The 23116-nt window shown below is 42.2% G+C and overlaps 1 protein-coding gene and 1 long non-coding RNA gene across 4 annotated transcripts; one reads left to right on the top strand and one right to left on the bottom strand.

Annotated features, from left to right (window-relative positions):
• Nucleotides 1-922: 922 nt before the first annotated feature.
• LOC121067697 lies at nt 923-9157 on the bottom strand. The gene is made up of 6 exons (XR_005818388.1): nt 8754-9157; nt 7398-8022; nt 4403-6106; nt 3597-3681; nt 1975-2106; nt 923-1096 (listed from the first exon to the last, which is right to left on the bottom strand). It is a non-coding gene; the product is annotated as an uncharacterized LOC121067697 (long non-coding RNA).
• On the top strand, nt 3730-22968 carry GINM1 (glycoprotein integral membrane 1). Of its 3 annotated transcripts, none has more exons than XM_040552514.1 (8): nt 3730-4073; nt 12445-12504; nt 12709-12805; nt 15901-16052; nt 18034-18190; nt 18948-19078; nt 20479-20642; nt 22053-22968. In XM_040552514.1, exons 1-8 carry the CDS (start codon nt 3819-3821, stop codon nt 22159-22161), a joined length of 1125 nt encoding a protein of 374 aa, XP_040408448.1. In that variant the 5' UTR covers nt 3730-3818; the 3' UTR covers nt 22162-22968. The 3 variants fall into 3 exon arrangements, with proteins under 3 accessions (XP_040408448.1, XP_040408447.1, XP_040408449.1); XM_040552513.1 differs by lacking the exon at nt 3730-4073 and adding an exon at nt 4260-4540; XM_040552515.1 differs by lacking the exon at nt 3730-4073 and adding an exon at nt 6658-6726.
• The last annotated feature ends 148 nt before the right edge of the window (nt 22969-23116 follow it).

Raw genomic sequence — 23116 nt, 5'->3', positions numbered from 1 at the left:
GTTACAGGATCACAGAATCGCTAAGGCTGGAAAAGACCTCCAAGATCATCTGGTCCAACCATCCCCCTACCACCACTGTCACCCACGGTGACGCCACCACCTCCCTGGGCAACCCGTCCCAATGCCTGACTGCTCTTTCTGAGAATAAATGTCTCCTCATTTCCAACCTCAACCTCCCCTGGCACAACTTGAGGCCATTCCCTCTAGTCCTATCACTGGTTATCTGCGAGAAGAGGCCGACCCCCAGCTCCCCACACCTTCCTTTCAGGTACCTGCAGAGAGCAATAAGGCCACCCCTGAGCCTCCTCTTCTCCAGACCAAACAACCCCAGCTCCCTCAGCCACTCCTCACAGGACTTGTGCTCCAGGCCCTTCACCAGCTTCGTAGCCCTGCTCTGGACACAAGCACTGTCACCTCACAGTTAGGTTATTAGCGGGTTATCAGGTCCAGTGTTTGCCTGGAGCACACTGCTAGGCACGGCTTGTAGTGCCATGGGCAACACCAAAACAGCAGACAGGCAACCAGAATTTACTCCCTTTTAACTGATGCCATAGCATGTGCTCGATCTTACATGATACAGCTGAAATAATTTCATTGCCTTCAAAGTACGGGATCGCAAAGAACTTCGACTTGACCTTGACCTTCCTTATTTCTCATAACGATATCAAACTGTGATATGCTATGTTGAAAATAGAAGTTTAATGCAATAATAGAAGTACATTTCATATTTATTAATAGCATGATACTGCTATAATCAATATGCAATATTATCATAAGGAAGTGTATGAACCGATGGCTTCATATTTTCATAATATTGATACACTTCTTCTCAGAAATAGTCAGGCATTGGAATGGGTTGCCCAGGGAGGTGGTAGAGTCACAGTCCCTGGGGGTGTTTAAGGTTAGACGTGGTGCTCAGGGACATGGTTTAGTGGGTGACACTGGTGGTAGGAGGATGGTTGGACCAGACGATCTTGGAGGTCTTTTCCAACCTTAACGATTCTGTGGTTCTATGACTTCAGGCCGCACAATTTTCATCTCTTTCTGGGTCAAGCCCTGGTACTCACTGCACAATGAGTCGATTTGAGTCACGGACCTGTTGCAAAACAATTTATTTCCTATTGCTGAATATGCCAGATTAGTGACCTGAGTTGACAGTGACCTGAGTACAGTAAAAGGGAAGCAGTGAAGGTAAGGGAGCAGAAATGTGCAGTTAGGAGTACAAAGAGATGTGTGTAGGTTGGTAAGAGCAAGATAAGTACCAGCAAAAAGTAGCATCAGATCACCATATTATAAAAGAACACCTTAATAAATAGCCAAGCAGGGAATTTACATGGTTTTCTGTTCATCATTATCCTGCTGCATAATGGTCCTAGAAAATAAGTGGGCTGGTCCTGGGACCAAATCTGCACTGTAGGATGTTGTATTTGCATCCTTAGTGTGCTAGTTTTCAAAGCTGTTAGTGCTATCTAGCATTTTGTAGTGTTGCAATGTTTTTGTGAGTTTATTCCCGGTCTGCACATCAATCCTGAATTGATTTAAGACTGTTTTTAAGCCATCCTGTGTGGCAGTTATTGACAGAAGAAAGCACTATAGCACGCGTTACATTTATTTACTCTGAAACTTTAAGAGGGACTTAAACAGCACAGCAGTTTTATGCAAGCCTGCGCTGACTGAAGTTTAACTATTTACTTGCTATTTTGAGAGCTCATACTTTGGCCTTCAGCAAGAAAGCATACCACTTGCTTAGGCCAGACTGTTATATCTCTTTTTAGTCATAAAATAAATTAAGTCATAATTTCCCTATTCTTTATACTGACTTTTGCTTTCTGATATCTCATGGCTACAATGAGGATTAAAAAAAAAAAAAGATTTACAAGATAACTTTAAAAAGTCAGAAATATCAATTCCAGCTTAAATATAAAGCCCCTGAAATACAGCAGAGGTGTCACAGAGAGGTGGCTGATGACTCACGCCTGTCAGTGTTCAAGAGATGTTCAGATAAAGCCCTCAATAATACGCTTTAACTTTTGGTTACCCCTGAAGTGGTCAGGCAGTCGGACTCAATGTTGTCTGAAGGTCTCTTCCAGCTGAGCTCGTGAAATACTGAAGAGAAAAGATGGGATAAAATAAATAACTGCAAAAGTTATTTAGCTATTGGTAGGAATTTTACCATTTACATTATATATTTATACATCCCCTGTGCTCTGAGACTAATGAAAGCTTGGAAAATTTGGGGAAAGAAAGTGAGAAGTAACGTTGAAAGTATTTTTAATGCATTTTTTTTAATTTTTAACTAAGTTCCAGGAGAATAAAAAGAAGGGAAGAAAGAGTGAGAGGACTGAAGAAAAGGATGTGCAAAAGACTGGGAGAAAAAGGAAAGAATGAAGGAAACAAAAACACAGAAGCAAAGTACTACTTAATAGATAATTTACCAAGAAAGTTGCAGAAGGAGACATTCAGAGACATTCAGGAAGGAACAGGTATTCCTGTATTCCATTTCAGTGAGATGCTGAATTCCTTGAGGTGAGCTGATAACCCAGCTTGAACTTTGCTGAATCTATAAATTCGACAGGTCAGCGAGCCTTGTTTCCTTGTACTTTTATATGCTCTGACACCATTAATTTTTATGCCTTTGGTACATTCAGTAAACATTTTAATCATCAACCTAACACACGAAACACTGGAGTATTGTAGCTTGCTTTTGTGCATCTAGGATTCACCAGCCTTGTGGGGACGTAACCTCCAATCTGATTTACGCATGAAGTGCAACGCGTAGTTAGGAATGTACATAACGTAAACTTCCTCCCACCAGCACATGCAAACGACTGCAAGTACTAACAAGAGTCGCATTCTTGTAGCTGCCATCCTGTCCCCAGAGACTCTTATGTGCCCCTTAAGAGACTTGGCAAAATGTCATGTTGGGGAGCTGACATGTAGATTTTTGCCTCATTAGATTGCACAGTGAACAGATCCTTTATCTATTTTTTTTTAATTTACTGCACACAATAGATTTACACACACACAAAAAAGGCAGCTTTAGGACAGATTTAAGAGAAACTGTGTGATGTTAAAGAGAGACACTGGAAATTAAGACATCTGTGCTTTTATTCCTCATCCATTAGTGACTTGTATGATTACAGGGAAATCAGTTAATCAATTTTATTTTTTCTAACATCAAAAATCGTACTAACTACTGATAATAAATGTACTTAGTGATGAAATATTTGAGGTTTTCATGTAATATACATTTCATAATATGAAAATTTCCCTTTCCAATGCCTTGTATCTCATGCCGGATGTTTATACCGGTGTGTCACGACTGCAAAGTGCGTATGAAATAACAAGCTTCTGGTTTTTATGCTTTATGTTCACTATCAACTGTGTGAGTCACAGTGCAAGATGAAGTGGGGCTACAGATTCCTTCAACTGGACGTTATTGCTGTATCCCGGCTGTATTAAAACATTACTGGGTTACCTGCTGTTTGCCACCCTTGCTGTTATAACGTTATTATCAGAAAGCTTTTTGGTTGCCAGTGAGATGCCCTCCCTCTTTCTCGTTGCAAATAAGCCGCTGTATGCCTTCATATACCCACCAAGGACCCGGAGACCCGGTGCGTTCCTCTTTGCCCGTGGGTTTGAGCGCTCGTCAAGTTTCCCTCTCGCCTAGTCTGAAGAACTCTTGGATCAAAAATAACAACAACAACAATCACTTCCGAGCCGCGGGAGGCCCCTTCTGAGGGGACACCTGACCGGAGGGCCGGCTCCAGCCACCTCCCCTCACCTCATGCCCGGCTCCTGCCACCTCCCCTCACCCCATGCCCGGCTCCAGCCGCCTCCCCTCGCCCCATACCCGGCTCCAGCCGCCTCCCCTCGCCCCACACCGCCCCGTCTCCCAGCCCGTCCCCCCGTCCCCGCCCCGCCGGCGGTGTTTCACTTTGTTTTCGTTCCCGGGTCGCAAGATGGAGGCGGCGCGGGGCCGGCCCGGGCTGCTGCTGCCGCCGCTGCTGCTGCTGCTGCCGCCGCTGGCCGCCGCGCTGCTGGGCCCGGCCGCCGTTCCGCAGCTGGGCCAGGTACCGGGCCGGGCCGGGCCGATCCGGGCCGGGCGGCTCCGCGGGGCCCTCCGGGGACCGGCGGGGCTGCGGGGGGGCTCGGCTGGGTGGAGGGGGGCTGTGCGCCGCGACCCCTGCCCGCAGGCAGCGCCCAGCCGCCGGGGGAGCCTCCCGGGGCGGTAGGGAAGGGCAAGGCTCGCTGACCGTGCCCGCAGTGCGCCCTGCGGGGGTTAAATGCGATTTAATGTGCCCAAAAAATAGCCGGCAGGTCGGGGGGTGGGTTGGTTATGTGTGTGCCGTACGGTGCGGTGTGCTGTGTGCCCGGCCGCGCCGTGACGGCTCGGTGCTACCGGGGGACGCGGTGCATTGGGTCCACTGCTCCTCCTCGTCACGTCTGTGCCCGTGAATTGAACCAGCAAAAGGGTATCGGCATATCGCGGGGCGTCGTGCCATCTGCTTTCCCCTTCCAGAAGCTGTGCTGTGTCTTGGTAAGATCCGTTTCGAGTTAAATTTGGTGGCTTTTCGAGGAACAGAAGGCTTTTGGTACTGTGCAGAGACGTCCTCAGTGGGAATGAAGTGATGCGCTGTGACAGGGGTGAGCTGTGGCCTCGAGAATTACGGAAGAGAGCCAGCTGCTTTTGTGTCCGTGGTTAAGTCGTGACTAAATATATTCCTCAAACCCTAGTAATCGTGACCTGCCAGGTGTGAGATCCCAAAGAGGGAAGAGCTCTGTCAGGTTCATAGTCACTTGTCTAGCCAGAGCAAAATTGCTGTCATGCGAGTGAGTTTATTATGGCTTCTTTTCCTCCAGAGTTCCTTCGTTTGAATAAAGCCATTCCAAGGCAGCCTGGCACAGGCCCTGCGCTGGCACATCCTGTGCTGCAAAGCAGGATTCCTGGGCTCACTTCCTGGTCTCTGCTTCTCCTGGTGAACCTCTGAAGAGAGGTGGGCTTAGCTCTTCAAAATGGGGATCTAGATCTTCAGAGATCTATAAAAGTGTGCCTGTGCTTGAAGTCAGGTGCATGGAAGTACGAGAGGGCAGAGAAAGCTCAGGTACTTCGCGTATCCCCCTCTGAGAAAAGGAGAGCTAAGTGGGATTTGGCAAGCAGAAGTAGCAGAAGGATATAAACCTGCACTCTTGCTGACCGTCTTCCATCCAGAAACTGGCACACTTTCACACCAAAACTTCAGCTTCGTAGTGTTAAAGCTATTTCCCACAGCGGGCAATTATACGAGACACGGAGGCACATCTGCTCATGCTGTCTTAGGATCTGAAGGCGTGAGTGAGCGTGGCGCAGGGATGCCTGAGCTGGTTACGTGGAAGCCAGCTTGGGGTCAGAAACAGGGTAGGTACGTTTCGGAGTAAAGCCTGATGGAGTAACTGGGGTGTAACGCCTGGTGAGCACAGCCGTGCTGTTTGCTTGTGGGGACAGGTTTGTCCTTTCATGCTGTACTACTCAGGTGGTTTGCCATCAAAGTTTTTGCCAGTTTAGAAACATCTGCACTGTTTCAGCTTTATAGTGGTGTGGTGGTATAAGTATGTGCAGAAAGCTCTTTCAAGAGTCAAAAAGGGAACATGCACTTCTATTACTTTTTTTCAGTTTAAGATTTTAAAATATATATGTAAGTAAGAACTCATGTTTCCTTCTGCACTGCTTCTTTTTGTACGTACAGGATCATGTTTGATGTAAAAGGAAGAACACGTCTTGAAAGAGTTTTGAGTAGAAGACTTGCTCTTGTCTGAGCAGGAGCTGATTTATATTCAGTAGCGTGGTAGGAGAAGAAGGGAACAGGCAGAGCGGGAATTCAGCACTCATGGGCTGGCTTCAGAAGCCACGAGCTTAACAGCTCATGCCATGGGGGCAGAAGGATCTTTCCTCAGGAAGGTTTGGGTCTGCAGGTGGTCTTTTAAGCTTTTCTTCGGCTACCATGGCTGTGCACTCCATAATCCTGGGAGTACTTTGGCAGAATACTTCTGATAGCTTCACATTTTGTAGTTCTTGTGCATTGTGTGAAAGTTTACCTCCAAGTTGATGGCCATGATGTTACAAAACCTGTAATGGAAGGATTGAGGAAAGACGTTGGAATTTTGGAATAACATGTGTGCAATTGCGTTTTGTAAGTCTGAAACACTTTTGTTGAGCTCCGGAATGTGAACGCCCCCATTGTTGTGCAATACTTGTCGTTTCTTAAATAAGCTGTTTTGAAATCTGGGCTTTTTTAAAAAATGTTAGCATGTGTGCTTTAGTTTTGCTTTCTCCTCCTGAAATTTGGACAAGCAAATCTGGATTACAGAGTGATTGATATTAGACATAAGTTTATATAAAAAAGGCATGGAATAATGCAACAAGATAACTGATCTTTGCATTAAAGGACTGTGCTTTTCTGATGCTAGGTCGAGAATTAGATTTTGTGTTTTAGATTATTTTTAACGTGCTGATAAAAACTGGCTAAAAGCACAGTGGGCTGAATGCTGTGATGTTTGTTTACTCCATTTGTCTCTAGATAATTTAGATTTAACTGTTTACTTTTGAAAAGGCTTATTTGCCTACCAGAATTTTTTAGTGCAGTTGCTTGAAAAATATTTTTTTCAGGCTCTTGTTGACTGCAGGAAACCTCTATGTGGATATATTGTTTCACAACACAAAAAAGTAACCTTCACTCCATCAGCCATGTGAGTATGGATTCGGTGGGTGTAAGGTATTTTAATCAAAGAAACTTTTTAATTGTGACACTCTGAAGTATTTCTTTCATAGCTTTATCCCAGGTTCTCTATTACCAGCCTGGCGCATGTTTTGAGCTTTATACTTAAAAGGCACCACATCATCTTTCCATGTATATTTGATTAAATTAAAGCAGTATGATGCAACTGTGTCCTGATGATGTGAGACTAAGCATTTGCCTTTAAAACTCCTGTTAAAATATTCATGGTGTTAGTTGATATAATAGGGAGAAAGCAAAGGCAATTAGTTCTAGGAACATATGCGGGGCTAAGGAAGGGATAAGCAATATTATACTATGAATCATCTCAAAGCGAGGAAGCTTATTTTTCTGCTTGTTCAGAAAAGTAAAGAAAAGCAAAAGCATCATTGTGTTAGATTTGTTTACTAACAAGGATAGTTCAGCTTTGGTTACTTAAATACTGAGTTTCATTGTCATATCCTAAATATTGTCATGCAGTTTAATAACGCCGAACCTCCTTTGAGAAGATTTTGTACCAAAATTTGGTAAAACGTGAGGGGCTAATTATCGTCCTGCAGACTTGTCAAGGACTGCACCATGCCTATTTCTTAACTCAGCTATGCCTGATCGCCTGCTCAGATTTTAGTTTTGTCCATTTCTTACCTGTTTGGCAACCTTCCTTCGACTTCCCTTGTTCGTATTGCAGGCGGGATGTCCCAGCTGTGCCTGCGCAGCTGCCGCGAGGGGATGGTCTGTCCGCCGCTCGCCGTGCAGCTGGCCATCTTGCCAGGCGCTGTGCCATCTGCTCCTAGTGCTGCCCGCTCCGCTTCCCTGCCTGCCAGCACAGACAGAGCCTCAAGAGAGCACAGCTGTGCCTGAAGTGGGCTGGCTGCTCCTGGCTCGGTCTGGAGATGGGCTTTGTGGGAGTGATGCGCTTGTGCGGGACTTAGCAGTTACCCTGTGCGGGGGGAGACTGTACAGTGCGCTGCAGCAGGTACCTACTGCCTGCCAGAGGTTTTTTCATGATTCTGTAGTCAGATCTGTTTGAAGTTCCTGCGTGATTAGACCAAACAGCTTTGTCTTGTGCAGCATTTTTCATGAAAGGCTGGGGTTGGGTGAAGCGTTCTCTGTAGATTTGTGTGGCATTGGTGTGGGGAGTCTTTAAGAACTAATGAATATTCCCTTTTAAATTATGTCAGATGCTTTATGTATTCTTTCTGTCATCTTGCTCTTCTGCTACTGCTGTGTTGCCCCACTTAACTCTCCTGGGTTCTGTTGCAGCACTTGGCTAAAGAGAAAGGATTAGAAAATGATCACTACCTGCTCATCGCTATTGATTCAGGTTTACAAAAATTCACTAGTTCACAAAAATCCTGTAGTGTACATTGCCACATTATTACTGCCATAGCCTAGCTTTCCAAGAAAAGAATGACATGCATTTGTCGTGGAAGTGCTGTCTTCTTTACAGGTCCTGTGGCCATTACCACTGTAAATATCACTGCTGGAGCACTAAAACAGCAATGAGAAGTCTTAGGAAAACTCAGGAGACACTTCTACATCCTGCGTTAAGAACAACGGGGCAATTTCTAGTGTAAATTGGAGAGTTTTGTGTGAAGGTATTCGCCAGCACAGCGAGGGCTAAGGTGCTGTGAGTGATGGGATGGCTGTCAGTGGTAAGTTGAAAGCACAGCCTGATTCTTGGGGACCCGAATCGCTTTGTCGGGCTGTCGTTCGATTCTGACTCTCAAAGAGCAGCTATCTCAAATATTCCAATGAATGTTTTAAATTACAAGACTATCTGAGACTTGTATGAACGTTCGTGATATTGTTAATACTCAAAAATGTGTTGCAAGTGACACAAACAAGGTTTATACTTATAGTTCAGGCTTCTCCAGAACTCAAAAGAGCAATATTGTGGATTACTGCATAGGGCCCATGTCCTGCACTCAGCAGCTTTGTTATTGCAGGATTGGCTTCATTGTTTTTGATACGCAAAATAAATGATGTGGAGTTACTTACTTTTCTTAGTAGTGAGGTGTGTAGCTCTAAGGCCTATCTGTAAAGCTGTAAAATGCCTTTTTTTGTTTTCCAAGTAGTGAATTGTATTATGCTAACATAATCAAACTCTGTTGAAATTAAAGGATGTTTCATAAGTCAGTGAGTCTTCACGCCTGGAACTGGAAAGACGGTGAGATGGTCCCATCTGGGAGCACTTAGTAACGTGTGGGGGTTGTCTGGTTGGGCAGTTCACCATGAAAGCAGGATACAAGGGCTGTTGGCGGCCTCGCCTGCCTTCCTCTCACCGCAGCAGCCATTAACTACGTAGGGCTCTTGAGCACGGACCCTCAGGCAGATACCAAGGGGCCACCCACTGGGATTGTGTTAACAGGGGGAAGGAAGGCTGCGCACCACACAGACCCTGCAGTGGGTGAGCCCCCTGGCCCACGTTTCACTATGTTTGGCGTGTCTTGTGGCTCTTGTCCTCATGTAGACTCTGTTATGGGGTGTGTAGGGTCGGGGAGGTGGGCCCTGCTGCGTTTTGGGTGCAGACAGTCAGGAAAGACCAGTAGGAAGCCAGCGGTGAGGAACCAGTCTCCAAGGAAGAATTAAGTGAGCTGGGAGAAATAACATAAAATCAGGAAAACCGTTATTTTCTGTGGGAAGATATTGTGAAGAGTGGTGAACAAGCTGTTCATAAAGCAAGGAAGCTTCAGGTTAGGCGCCAGGAAAACGTTTAATGTTAAAGATAGCTGAGCATTAAAGTAGTTGAGGAGAGTGTGAAAATTTTGGACATCACTGGAGAGCTTTAAGAATAAGTTGAATTAGCATCTGTCAGGAATGACATTTAGTTGGCTCTTACTCTGGAAAAGGTGATCTTCCTCTGGTCCTTGAGATGTTTCTGTATCAGTTTGCGAACGTTTGGGGCAGGAACAGTCGAAAACTAGTTATTTGTTAGCACCGAAACTTGGACATCTGCTTGAAATGTTTCATACCAAGTCTTGTCAGACTGCTTGGGCAAAACAAGAATACAATGACAGCTCAGGAACAAGTGCTTCTAGCCTGAAAAAATCAGATATGCCACTATGTGTATACAGAATACAGGCAGTCATCAGGAGAAGAAATTGTTGGCTCCAGATGGGAACCGACTGGTGGGCAAAAAGGCAAGAATATAAGTTCGCCGTCGCTTGTGAAGGGTCATGGTGTAACAGCTTTGGCAGAGGACTGATCGTAGCCCAAAGTTTTGGGGTGGCTTTACAAACCCATGCTGCTGAGGGGCAGAGGCAGCCCCAACACAGAGCCTGTCCGGCAGCTCAGGCCTGCGGGGTCAGCAGTCCCGTGCCTCTTCTTGTCCATTTCTTCTTGTCAGAAGAAATGTTCTTCTTTTCAGAAGAAATAGGCAAAAATGTGGAAGTTCTCCCGCCCATTTAATGAGCTGAAACGGCTTGCCGGCTTGGGGTAAAGGAGAGGGAAGGATGATGCGCTGGAGAGGAGAGATTTGCAGCCTTTCTATGGCAGAGGCCTCTAGGTCAGTTCAGCTGTCGTGTCTGCATGCTACGATCTGCTTTTTGTAAATTTGACAGCATGGATGTGTACCGCCTAAATATTTTGATTTCTTAAACATGCAATATGCTTTTTGAGTGCAAGCTTTAAGTATATACCGTCACCTGTGACCGTGCTTTTGGATACTAAATCAGCAGAACTGACAACTGCCTTGAAGAAGATGAGTCCTCACACATATTTCACCTGGCGCATATGGTGCTCAGTTGCTGAGCCTATCTACTTTGCCCTATGCCCTTCATTATCAAATACAGCATTTGACTAAAACAAAGAGCAGGGGGATTTTCCTTGTTTTCAGTAGTAGCTATCTACCAGCCATTTTCTTTTCCTAGTAATCTCCGTGAGTCACATCGGTGGCGGTGAAAGAAGATTGCAAAATACTTTCTGGGTAAAGCAGCTCAGATTTAAAGCTCAAAAACTGAAGGACTATTAAGACTGCTGGGAAGGTCCCTCCTCTGGGCCCTTTGAATTCCTACAAGGCAGAAAATACTAGGAAGTCTAAAAGAAGCACAGCTCCAGATGCTCAATAAAGTGCTAAAAGTTTAGGGGATTTTTGTTTTAAATATACAGCATTCTTAAACGCGAGGAAAAAGTGGTTTGAGGAAGTTGCAGGATGACAGAATAGATTACATCCTACTGTTATGTCATTAACCTGGTTTACATATTCGTTAATAAGACTGCCGGTTTTCTAAGTAAATGGATAAGTTTCATTTAATATGAATAACTCGGATTTGAGTTTTGGAGAAAAGTCAGTATAAACACCCATTTCCTAGGAGGGGCATGGAGAAAGAACTTTTCTTTTTGGTCTCAGTGGCCAGAGAATTTTCCTATTGACTTGACAAATGTATCTGAAACATCAACGGCAAGTCATTTCGAACCAAAGGAAACTATTTTTAAAAATCTGTACTTATTATTATTTTTTTAATTTAAATCTGTCTTGGATTTAAAACCATGCTTGTCATAGGAAGCCAGATTTCTGCTGGTTCGGGTTTAGATGTTTTTCAGTTTGTGGTAGTTCTGGCCACCTCAGTGTACTGATTAACCCCCATTGTTTTAAGGAAATTTTTATATTGGAGTTGTACTTCAGAAGCTCTCTGTTCACTCTGTTCTGTGCTGTATACTCCGAGTATTTCCTGCCTAAAAATCCCAAACTGAAAGCCATTGATTCATTCTCTCATTTTAAATTTTCAAGAGTTCTACTTGCTTTTGAGACACAGCTCAATTTTAGTTGTTTAGTGTGAAATTTAATTAAACACAGTGCTAAAAAAAGGTGCTGAAGGTACAGAGGAGAGTTTTCCAGAGGAAAATTAAACACGGATAGAATCAATTAAGGTTCCCAAAGGGCAAATAGAGAATTTAACATTATTTCTGTGTAGATGACTCAGGAGAGCACTGTGGCACTCATTACATTTGTCTGTGTTCAAGAGAGGTTTGTTTCCAGATATAGACTTTGTCAGGGGGCAGATTTGAGAGATTTGAGGTCCCATCTGCAATAGAGCCCCTGAAATGACAAGGATGAAATGAGAGGACCGAATGAGGGAAACAATAAATTACAGCAATTGAGGTTTGAAAGAAGGAAATAAATCCCTATTAGCTGTGGGTTTGGAGGAGTCCTGTGTGGCATTATTTGGGAATGGTAACCAAAGAAAAAAAACAGGATTGCTGTTGATGCTGACAAAAATGAGTGTTCTTTAGTACAGGCTAACATGTATCAAATTATACTTCATCTTGAAGAGTAAGTGGAGTGTTTAGTGATCTTTACAGAGACCGAGAATCGGATTTTATCTTGCTTAATCAATTCTGTTTCAGTTAATATGAGAGACTTCTTTTCCATTGTATCCATGCATAAGAAGTTCTTCTGAGAATTTTGTTTGATTATTATTATCTCTATTTTAAAAATTATACTTAAAGGGGAAGCAGTCATTTTTTCTCATCAGTACTTTTTGTTTTAAAAGAGGAAAAAAAGCCTTAACATGGAACAAGTAAACATATTCGTCTTTCTTCTGTTTGCCAGGTAGAAAGCCTGGCAACGTGCTCTGGGACTAGTACGTTGCCATTCTGTCAGGATAGCATGTGAAAGTTGCCTGTGACCTATAGCTGCTTATGTGTTTTCTCATAGAAACTTACATCTCTTTTCACCATTGTTTTCCAGGAAACCATCAGAGTCAATGTTAGGATGTTGAAAAGCAATGGAGAATTTCACAAAGGACAGGTGCGTCAGTTTTTTTCATTTATTCGCTATATAAATAGAATGATGAATTAATCAATGAATTAATATGCAGTGAAACATAGTCCACGTGTGGATGCAAATATATTGTTTTGTCTGACTTCGGTCAGTATTAATTGTGTTCCTCTGAGAACAGGATTGTAGCATAGGGGCAGGACCGCACTCTCATTCTGTCTGTCTGTCTTTCAGGTTGTTTTTAATATCACCTATGTTAATGGACAGGTATATCTAAATGATTTTCCTATGAAAAGCGGGGTTGCCCACATAACATGTCAAACCGTAATACGTGAGTATTCTCAATTTTTTTTCCTGCTGTATTTTGATTCCCTGTTATCTAGTAACCAAACCATACAAAGTCTGCGTGTTCTCATACTCTGCTATCTTCAGCATCGTAGAAGCAAACCATTTCCCAAATTAGGAGAATTTTGCTCCTGACGTGGGTGGAAAAATAATCTCACTACCTTGTTCTCAAGTCACATTCCTTTGCTTAAATGTAAATGGTTTCATTTGAAATTGAGACTGCCTCTCTTTTCAGAAGAGTGTTTTGCACTACAAGCTAGACAATGTAAACAGAAGGATGCAACTCCACCCTGCTAATGGCTGTGTCCCCAGGCTGGTTGGCATATATCCAAAAAGGGATTTAATAGCAAAAATGTGAATTAGTGTTGGGAAGATCTTTTAATTATCTCATGTCTGACTTTAGTGGACAAAGAAGTTTCTCCTGGATAGGATATTATAGCACAAATTACTTCAGTTTTGCTAGTGTCCTGTAGTGGTTAAGGACTTCAGATAATCTTGAAACTGCTATTTTTAACACTGATTCAATTCTATACTTTTTGTAGAAGATCAGAAAGCACTGTGATTTTTGAGATACACAGAGCATACTATATAATTAATTAAGCAAGAGCAATTAAACTGCTTGATTTAAGCTTCTGTTGTATTCAGAATGATCTCTTGATGGATCAGGTGCAGCAGTCTCTAGCTTGGTTTCTAAGGTCATCCTCCCTTCACATTCAGATGTTTACTTAGAGGGTACTAATGCTTTTCTAAATTGCTTCTCTGAGCCATGACCTTGTCTCTTGAACCCTTCCTTCCCAAATATCATCAATTATTAATTTGACACTATTTCTGTTCTGAAGTGGGAGAGCAGTAATTCACTTGTCTGTTTGGGGGATAGATATATTCCTATTGCTTCTGTGTTTTCTGTCCTAGGACAGAAAAACACGGCAACATGTCGTTTACCTGCAAGATAACTGACCCCAAAAAAACAGTTAGGATTTTATGGACTAATTCTGAGAGACTCTGAATACCCTACTGTAGTAGCTCCTGTTAATTTCTCAAACCATAGTTGTATAGCTTGCAGTGGCTACAATTACGAATGTGAATCTGAAACAATGAGAAAATTGCTGATTTGACCTGAGAGCTAGGACCCTGGAATTGTTCACCTCCATGTTTGGCTCTGGTCCTCAACACAGTGCTCCTCCTGTCTGTTACCTGTAAAATGACAGTTATACTATTTACTAACTAAATTATCAATGACAGATTCAGGTAATGTTTGTAAAAGGTTGAAGGAATTTTGAGATACTCATTACCTGTTAACAGAGTAGAAAAAATGCTCCTGATTATCTGTATGTAATATCAAAATTGAGCCAAACATTCATGCCCTTGAACAGTAGAGACCAAGTCTCCTGAATAGTATTCTTTTGGTGTTTTTGTTATGTTGTGCCTGGCACCAATGTCCCCACCTCAAGTTCCCACAGAGTCAAGTTTAGATGGGTGAGCATCTTCAGCTCCTATTGCATGTAGTGGGGATTGAGCAGCCCTACACAGACAGGAAAGGTTGAACACAGGGAGCCTCAGCTGCTTGGGATATTTATGGCTTTGCTCCTTTAATGCCTGCTTGCTGCTACAAATCAGAAAACACTCAGCAAACAGGTTAGTACTCCAGCTTACACCTGTTGGGAATAGCCCCTCTTTCTTTCCTTCTGCCACTTATTTTCACAATGTAAGATATTCCTAAATGGTTCCAAAATGCCTTTTTCTACAGTTTTAAAATCTAAATAGCTTCATGAGGAAAGGGGTCGCAGCATAAAACAAATGAGCACATGGAGTTAGTTGTTCCTGCGTAACGAAGGACACTAGCTGAGCATTCCCCCCGGCTGCCTAGCTAGCAGTGCAGGTGACACGTAGCACTTGTGGCTTAGACACAGGGGCCATCTGAGTCTCAGTTGTGGTCTGTGTCGGGGATAGATCTCCTGCCCTCCACTGCTGTGGAGGGCATGGCCTCACCTGAAGGAGAGGCATGGTACCTGGGAGAAGGATATTAAGCTCATGGAGAAACACGGAGGGTAGGAAGGCAGTTCTCTGCGTACGTGTGGAGTGTTAGGTTGTTGAACAGCAGAAAGCTTTTCAGTAGGAAGAGAGTTTGAGGTGTCACAGTCCCACATGAAAATGGTGGGGAGTGAGGGAGGTGCAGAAAAATACGCATGAGGGAGCCAGCACTTGTCTAGCATAAGCTGTGTGTGTGGAAAAGAGCTGAAGTGCTGGAACCCAGGAACAACAGGTCTCTGGCAGCCACTTGAAGGAAAGGGTGATGCAAGTCACACAAATATCTCAAGAAGGATGATTTTGGAGAGCATATTTATTTCAGCGTTGAGAGGAAGAACGTTATATGAATCGAGATGTTTATGCAGGGGGCTGTCTGGACTGTGGCATTACTCTTACGAACTCCTTCGGACAACTGAAATAAGAATGCAGTAATAGTGGAGCCAAAGGGTGCAGCTTAGGGTGCTTAGATGCAAACCTCAAAGGCCACATTGTTTGCAAGCTCCCTTCACTTCGGGGATCGTACAGTGCTGCTGTTGTCTGCTCTGTGTATCATGAGACTGCTCTGAGTTTGATTTGGTGATCTACTGCTAAAAACCTTGGCATCTGTTTTCCAGATTACAACCGCTTATAGTAGCAGTTACTGGAATTGTAAAGGACATCAGCCTAGTATAGGCTTTGATACAGTCGCTAAGACATCTCTGGTTGAGCATAGAATAGAATAGTTCAGTTGGAAGGGACATACAAAGATCATCAAATCCAACTGCATTTGATCCATTTAAAACATTTGAAGCACTTGCAAAATAAAATGGTGAATTCCCAGCCCCAGCTTTAAAAAACTGAAATGAAAGGGAACATATTTCCTTGCTAGCTATTTCTTCATTAAAACCCAGCTCTAGTGGTCCTCTGTAGTTGTAATGACTTTCCCATTGAGATGCTACGTGTGCAAAGGCACATGTACTCTATGTTAGAGTTGCATCTGTTTGGCCCTTGGAGAGTTGTGCTTTCTGGTTGGGATGGTTTCTCTCTGAAAACTGTGACATTCTGTCGTAACAGTGGAGAATGGAAGCTTGGATAACCTACCAGATCAGCAGCGCCTGGCAACTGTCAGCGTTCGCATCATGGTTCACGAGTGGCCTTTGGCATCCAGTTCTGATTTGCAGCTGATTGTTATTCAGGAAGAAGTGACAGAAATTGATGGAAGACAGGTAAATAAAAATAATACAAAAAAACAACAACACTTTGCTTGTTTTGAATTTAGGAGAGGCAAATATTAACCAAGAGTTAAAAGGTTTACGTGTAGCTAGCACAGTACTGAGGAAGGTGATACCAACCTGTGTAGTAGCAGAGGTGTTTCTTGCGGAGAACTCAAGTTTTAATGCTTCTATTCTTATTTTAGTAGCTAAAACTTGGATGATTTTCCATTAAGGTTGTCAGAATATCATTAACTGTCACATGCTTTTTCAAAATGTGCATTTATGCAAGGAAAGTCAAACTCACAAGCAATAATTCATTTTCAAAGTAATGTACAAAATTAATAAAAGGGGAATATGTTCGTTCTGAGTTCTGAGCTTTTCACCATTGTTTATCCCAAGCTAACAAAGCATTTCAATCATGTGGCTTGCAGCAGCAACAAATTAAGCAGGTGGGCTTGTTGTGAAGGGCCATCAGAGGGCTTAGCCTTAGGCTACTGTGTATGTGAGCTAATTAATTGATTTGAATAAAAAACTTGATGTTGAACATGGGTTTTGAGATGAACAGAAAAAAAAAACAAACATATATATCTAACTGATTTGCACAAATACTGGTGAATGTGAGGGGCTACAATTGCAGCTGAGCTTGAAATGTACAGAGCCAAGTTCTCAAAATCACCTATAAGCTGTAGTTATTTTTCTAACTAGGAAGGTTCTGGATAGAAGAAAAGCTGCTGTTTTATATTCCGCTGCATTTTTTTATAGGAGGAGGATGATAATAACAGTGGTCTTTAATTAATTGCATGCCCAGCGCGTAGTACTTTTCACAGATCTGCATCATGCCAAAATTTTACTCTGTTAATGAAAATGATGATCCCACTGAGAAGTTTGAAGGCTTTGTTCGTTTTTTTAATGAGGTTCTTATCCCACTGTGAGTTGGCTAATATGTTTTGTTTTGGTTCGGCTGTTACACTGTAGCGGTGCTGTATTTCAGATCTCAAACTGGATATCAAAATGCGTATCAGGTTTGCACAGGCACCTGGTGAGAATGACGAGAAAGCTCATGCTGTTTTCTTCCTTTAAGTCAGCAGCTTTCCATCTGTCTCATTAGTTATGAGCTGACAGTGACAATCATCTTTTTCATCGCATTGTTCTGCACGTTAGAAGCAAAAGGAGATAGATGGCTCTGAAAACACAAGTGAAACTGTATCGTAACCCCCATTCCTTTCTTGCAGAAATGTGTCTCTGCTGCAGTTATTGTTGTAGTCACAGACACTCTGGATTTCTGTCAGTTCCTGGCCTTACACTGCAGTTATGGGTGCTAGTAGTACTTATGCTGAGTGTCTTCTATATAAATGAGGCCCGCAGTGATTGTTAAATGAAGTAGGTCCAGTGCAGTGCTGGAGGAGGAGGAAAACTATTCTGTTCTACATCAATGTGTAGTAGAACTGGATATGTGAATAAACAGTTACTCTACACTGCATTGTTGCCTGCCCTGAATAATACAAGTTCAAGGAAAAGGAATGTAAGTTTAAGGTAAAAGAATAAAAGCAGCAATGAGTGATCTCGGTGCGATTTTTTCACTTGTATGAAAAAAAGTAACATGACTGCAAAAGCAGAAGTGTCAGTCTTGTCTCAGCAGCACACTAAATGTTTGCGTGTGTCCTTTTACTACATATATCAGTTTTCTGTGCTTTCAAATGCCTCCCTGACAAGAAGAGCTATGTAAGACTTGGTTGAAAGCCCATGGCTTGACTGCCACATGTTTCTGCAGGGAGAGGGAGACCCAGTCTGTTTAGCGTACGTTTTAATGTGGCATAGGCTGTAGAAACGTGTTAAGTAAAAACAAAGAATACTGATTCATGTTACAACATCTGTATATCTAAATCGTAATGACTTGGAGTTTTCCATCACATATTGGTTTTCTTTGCCAGCCTACTTCATCCTTACTTTAAACTCAGTAAATTTAAACTCTGTACGTTTGCCTCTCTTGCAGGTGCAGCAGGAAGAAGTAACAGAAATAGATATTTTAGTGAAGGACCTGAAAGTACTTAGACATTCAAACTACACTGTCCCGTTGAAAGAGAGCATGCTGTATTCCATCCCAAGGGACAACGACATGCTATTTACACTTCCCAACCTCTCAGGAAAAGGTATCTCTCCAAGCTGTTACGTAATATTTTTAACCATAGTTAACATACTGCTTTACAGGGGCAAAAGAACAACATTATTCCTGTGTTTTGCATAGTAAAATAGTTTCTGGATTAACAGGGAAGTGTTTTTTACACCTAAATTCCACTCTTCTACATTCTGGTTATTTCTTTTGTTTTGTTTTTAAATCTGTTCTCCTCTGAATTACTTGGGGCTTGTAAACCTGCAACCCAGACATTCACATGAATAAATTTATCTCTGTGCTGTTATGGAAATTTCTGTAAAGCTCCCCCTTTTTCCTGAGACTGAAAGAGAAAACTGCAAAGGAAATATCTGTCTGGGTCACTTCCAAACCAGAGAATAGTTAAGTTATTAAATTTGAATAACTTTAAAGCAAGAGAAGTTACTGGATACCTTAATCTTATTTTGGCTTAGTTTAGTCAAAAACTCAAGGATTTCATAGGAGATGAATATTTTTGTCTAGTTCATTACTTTTTAAACCTGGTGACAGCTGAAATTTTGCAGCTAAGGGCACATCTAAAGGCTGCGTTGTAACACTGCTGCTTCTTACCAAGTTCACTGCTAAAGTTAAAAAAAACAACAGGTTTTTAATAGAAAAAAAAAAAGTTCTTTCTGTGATCTTCCTGTAAACTTAGGATAATTGTACCATAAAGATAGAAATGCAGCATGTCTTTGCTTTCTTGATTAGAGTCAAATTAAAAAATAATCCTCCCACTAAATCTGTCTTTTCTTCTTTAGATATTCAAGATCCACTGCAAACCACCAGTCAGTACCTCATCCGGCAAGCAGAAACTACAGTGGATGAAGAGACGTTACCTGGCAAGTTACCAGAGACCCCTCTTAGGATAGAACCTCCATCTTCTTACAAGGTAGGTTTCTTTTGGTGGTGGTGGTGTGGTGTTGTTGTTAATTCTAGCAACATAGCATGGATAAAGCAGACTTAATCAGTATTACAGTTTTAGGGAACAGTCTTCCTTCGCTGTTTTTAGTATTGTCTTCAGAAACATGTACAAATGCTAGGTTTTCCTCCTCCTTGGATATTTACAGAACAAACCAAGTAACAGCATTGTAAGGATTCAGATAGGGGGGGTTTCCTTTGCGTAAAGGCCAACCAAAACATCCGTTTAAAGATATTAAGAAGGTGTGTAACATTCCTAGACCTTTGTCTTTGGTCCTCTATTTTTCATGTGAAAAAAAGCAACATGGCATATAATATCAGATTTATCAAGTAAAGAATTGCCATTCCTACTTAGCCTAGTAGGTGACTTCTCAGACGACTGTTTTGCTGCTTTGTAGTTGTTGAAGAACAGGATTTTCGGTTGTGTGAGGTGTCTAACACTAACTGATTTCCACAGAAGTCTAAGAAATCCCCGCAGCCAAACACTAAGAACAATAGACTGTTACAGACATATTCTAGGAAACTTTAAAAACCAAGAAGAAAAACAAAACAAAACCGTTTCTAAATTACCCCTTAGCAGTGAGAAAATGTGGTTTTTTACTGCACATGAAATCAAGTAAGTGTCTAAATCCTGAAATGCTGTGACCTCACAGATATGTCATGAAAGTAGATTGCGATATCTACATTATATGAGACTATTTATAATGATTTTGACTCTTGTTGAGCTTTAAATGACTTTTTTTAAAAAAATATTTTTCTTCTGGCATTGCTTAGAGGCAAGTGCTGGCCACTCTGGGAGATGAGCCATGGGTCTCACCCCTAAGAAACACAGTAGCAGCTTGAGAAATTTCAGTTCCAGATTAGGTAGAGGTGGGCTCCCCACCCTCCTTTGTGGCTGAAAGAAACACATTACAGCATGCTGATTAAAGAGGATGGCAAAAATAGTATGCTGAGTTACCTGCTACCCCTCTCGTGGGCTTCAGTAACTCTTTGCCTGCTGCATATAGTTATGTAATCATAGCTACCCTAAGCCTAGGCCAAAATAACCCATCCTTCACCTCCTCTGTTCAAGTGTCCCTTTATTTTCCCTTTCCTTTCAGGGGACTCTTCCAGGATGAGTCACTTCCTCAAAAATAAAACCTCCAAACAGAATAATTCAGTTGGAAGGTTCCAAACTTTGTAAAAGAAACAGGTTTGAGTCACCAATCAACTCCATCCTGCTTTTACATATACTGAAGCATATTTATTTATTTATCTATCTGTTTATTTAAGTAAAGTTATCACCATGTAATGTGATTCAGGAGTAGCCACAAAACCTGCACCTGCTATGTGTTGCAACCCATCTTTTTATATCTACCCGTTTGGTTGTAGGTGATGTGCCAGTGGGTGGAGGACTTGAGAAAATGGCTCTGCAGATTCTGGTTTCGATCTTTACCCATCTTCTTTAATTTGATGGAAGTCGTTGTGGTTGGAGTCGTGGGAGCAGCTCTCATTCTGAAAGTCTTAAAGGTGATTTTCCCTTCCTGTGAAAACAAGTAAGTAACTTCTGCAATTTTTTTTCTCTGATGAAGACAAAGCACTACTAAAAATCTTTTAAGTTAGAAACAGCCTTATTCTTTAGGAATACTGTGGCAACAATCGACTAAGAAGGCTGCCAGTAACTTTCCATTCCAAGCGGCATTTTGATGCATACACATTTCAGAGGAACATGGGCAAATCTCTCATTGGAAATGTCTTAGGCTTGGTTGTCATAATGCCAATTTTTTATCAAGTTTTCTAAGGACTACGTTTTGAGACACCATTAACATAGCTTCAAGAGAGGAAGGTAGAAGCTAGAGCTAAACCATTCCAACAGTCCTAAATCTGACATACTGTCTAGTGTTACAGTCATTATTGTAGCTATGAAAGGCCTCAAATTTGGCTTTGCAAATTTCTCCAAGTAGTATCTGTCTGTATAGGCAGCTTACAAACCCTCGGAAGTGGCGTTACCATTCATGGCAAAAGGTTATGAGTCAGGTTGGTTGTCTGTGAATGGCTTTATTCACTCAGCTGGGATGTTACCAGCTACACAAGTATTTTTCAGAGAAGCAAGTTTCCCAAACAAGGCATGGAAAGATAAAATGGTAACTGTAGCTGAGAATCAGTATAGGTTTAGTGCTGGAATGGGCAAGCACGAACATTTTAAGCAACCCAAATCAATTCAGCGAGCCCTAATCCTTGGAACCATATGTTCTTTCAGGAGAAATGACTGACAGCAAAGCATGCTTCCTCACTCCGAGCAAGCACAGCTGATATTCTTAAATAATACTGACCAGCTGTGCTTCTGAAAGGCCCTGAGCGTGGTTAATTTATATATCCACCAAGGGATAAAAATGGTCTCAGTACTTCTGACAGAGCTAGGAAAATGGAGGGTTGGCAAATTGGGGAAGCGGGAAACTGCAGTGACGAAAGATATCCTGCTTCCCCGTGACACTTCACAAAGCATGCCACCAGGTTAGAGTACTTCCTGTAACTAACTTGTTAGAGGTAAAAAAAGTGAAGAAAGTTTGTACTACAGCAGTAAATAGCTTAATACTGCGACGTGTGAAGCTTTGAACTAAGCAGAACTAGAAAATAAAGTTCTAACCAACATAATCTGTTCAGCCCAGTGCCTGGCGGTCTAGCCATGGCAGAGGAAGTACAGAAGAGAGGAAGCAGCGCGCAGTACTTTCTTGTTCAGTTGGAGCACGTGCAGCTTGTGCGTGGCTTGTCAGAGCAGTCCAAGAAGCTGAAAAGCTGGGCAGTTTTAGGCTACTTTGAAACTGATCTGACAGCCTACCCTGCTGATAGTTCAGATGCACAGACTGGGTCACGGGACCCCTCTGAAACAAGAGCTAGTTCTAATTTTTAGAACGCAGAATTATTTTGTGTACTATTTTCTAATGCCAGGTAATCTTACCTTTCAGAGGCATCCTTCTGCTGGATCAAGTCAGCTTTGTACCTGTGATAACCATCAGCTCGCCTTCGGATGTTCCAGACAGGAAAAGCAATTTAGATGAGAAAGCATGTACTTAATGCTGCGTTGACTTTGAAGTTTGTTTTGTTTTGTTTTAATTAATGAATTTTTAGTTGACTTGAAATTTGGCACTTGATCTTAATCCCTTCTTTCCTACAAAGAAAACTTAAGACAGTTGATTATTTGGTAAAGGGACACAGGCTGAGGCCCAAAGCTGATTTCCCTGTGCCTCTCCATAAACGTACAGCCTTTTTCAGAAGCTTCAAAATAAAACAGCTTTCTACCCTGAGGGTTACCATTGGTTTTAACTTCTGTGAAGTCACTTCTCGCGGCTCAAGTCAGGATGCTGGCTGCCTTCACACCCCTAGATCAACCAGTTCAGCTGTCCTAAGTAGTGAGATGATGAAATTCAGGGTGTCCTGAAGTCTCCAGATAGCGTTTTTCAGGAAAGGACAGAGGAGTATCACAAACATGACACGTGCCTGCAAGCTGAAACAAAGCTGCCCAACCTGGGTTCGTATCTCATAGGGTTGAGTGTGCCTTGCAAGGGAAGTATCACCACCAAGCGTTTGTGTTGCTCAAGTACTTTGACATATATGCAAAACAAAGCTTAAAAAGGCAGATTTGTATTTCAAGCACTTTATACTTTTATGGCCCCTTATGCTCATGAAAATCGTTAGCACTTGTAAACTTGTAACGTGGCTTGTTCACAACGTGCTTTTTGTATTAGTGACAGCAGTACTACGTGACAGCTCAACACCCCCCCCAAAAATGTACAAAAGTACTGGCTTACTAAGTAGGCTCAGTCTTCCCATACTGATTTGTACTGTTAACATTTTTCAAATAAACATTTAAATTGTTTATTAGACTGTGTTTATGTGTATGCCTATTTTGCTACATAAAGCAGCAGTTTGCAGAATGTATTAGATACATGGAAGTATTTGTTGCTGGTTTTTTTTTGTTTGGTTGGTTGGTTTGGTTTTTTGTTGTTTTTTTTTTTAAAGATTTTCATCA

Source organism: Cygnus olor, chromosome 3 (assembly GCF_009769625.2).
Source record: "Cygnus olor isolate bCygOlo1 chromosome 3, bCygOlo1.pri.v2, whole genome shotgun sequence".
Classification (NCBI taxonomy): domain Eukaryota; kingdom Metazoa; phylum Chordata; class Aves; order Anseriformes; family Anatidae; genus Cygnus; species Cygnus olor.
Note: the sequence above shows the minus strand (reverse complement) of the source record. Positions and strands in the feature narration are given on the sequence as shown.

Bases quoted from the DNA above. Each gene is read 5' to 3' on its own strand.
- GINM1 (XM_040552514.1), top strand. From the start codon at position 3,819: ATGCCCGGCTCCAGCCGCCTCCCCTCGCCCCATACCCGGCTCCAGCCG. The intron at 4,074-12,444 runs GTACCGGGCCGG...ATTGTTTTCCAG, and splicing joins CCGTTCCGCAGCTGGGCCAG to GAAACCATCAGAGTCAATGT. The intron at 12,806-15,900 runs GTGAGTATTCTC...CTGTCGTAACAG, and splicing joins AACATGTCAAACCGTAATAC to TGGAGAATGGAAGCTTGGAT.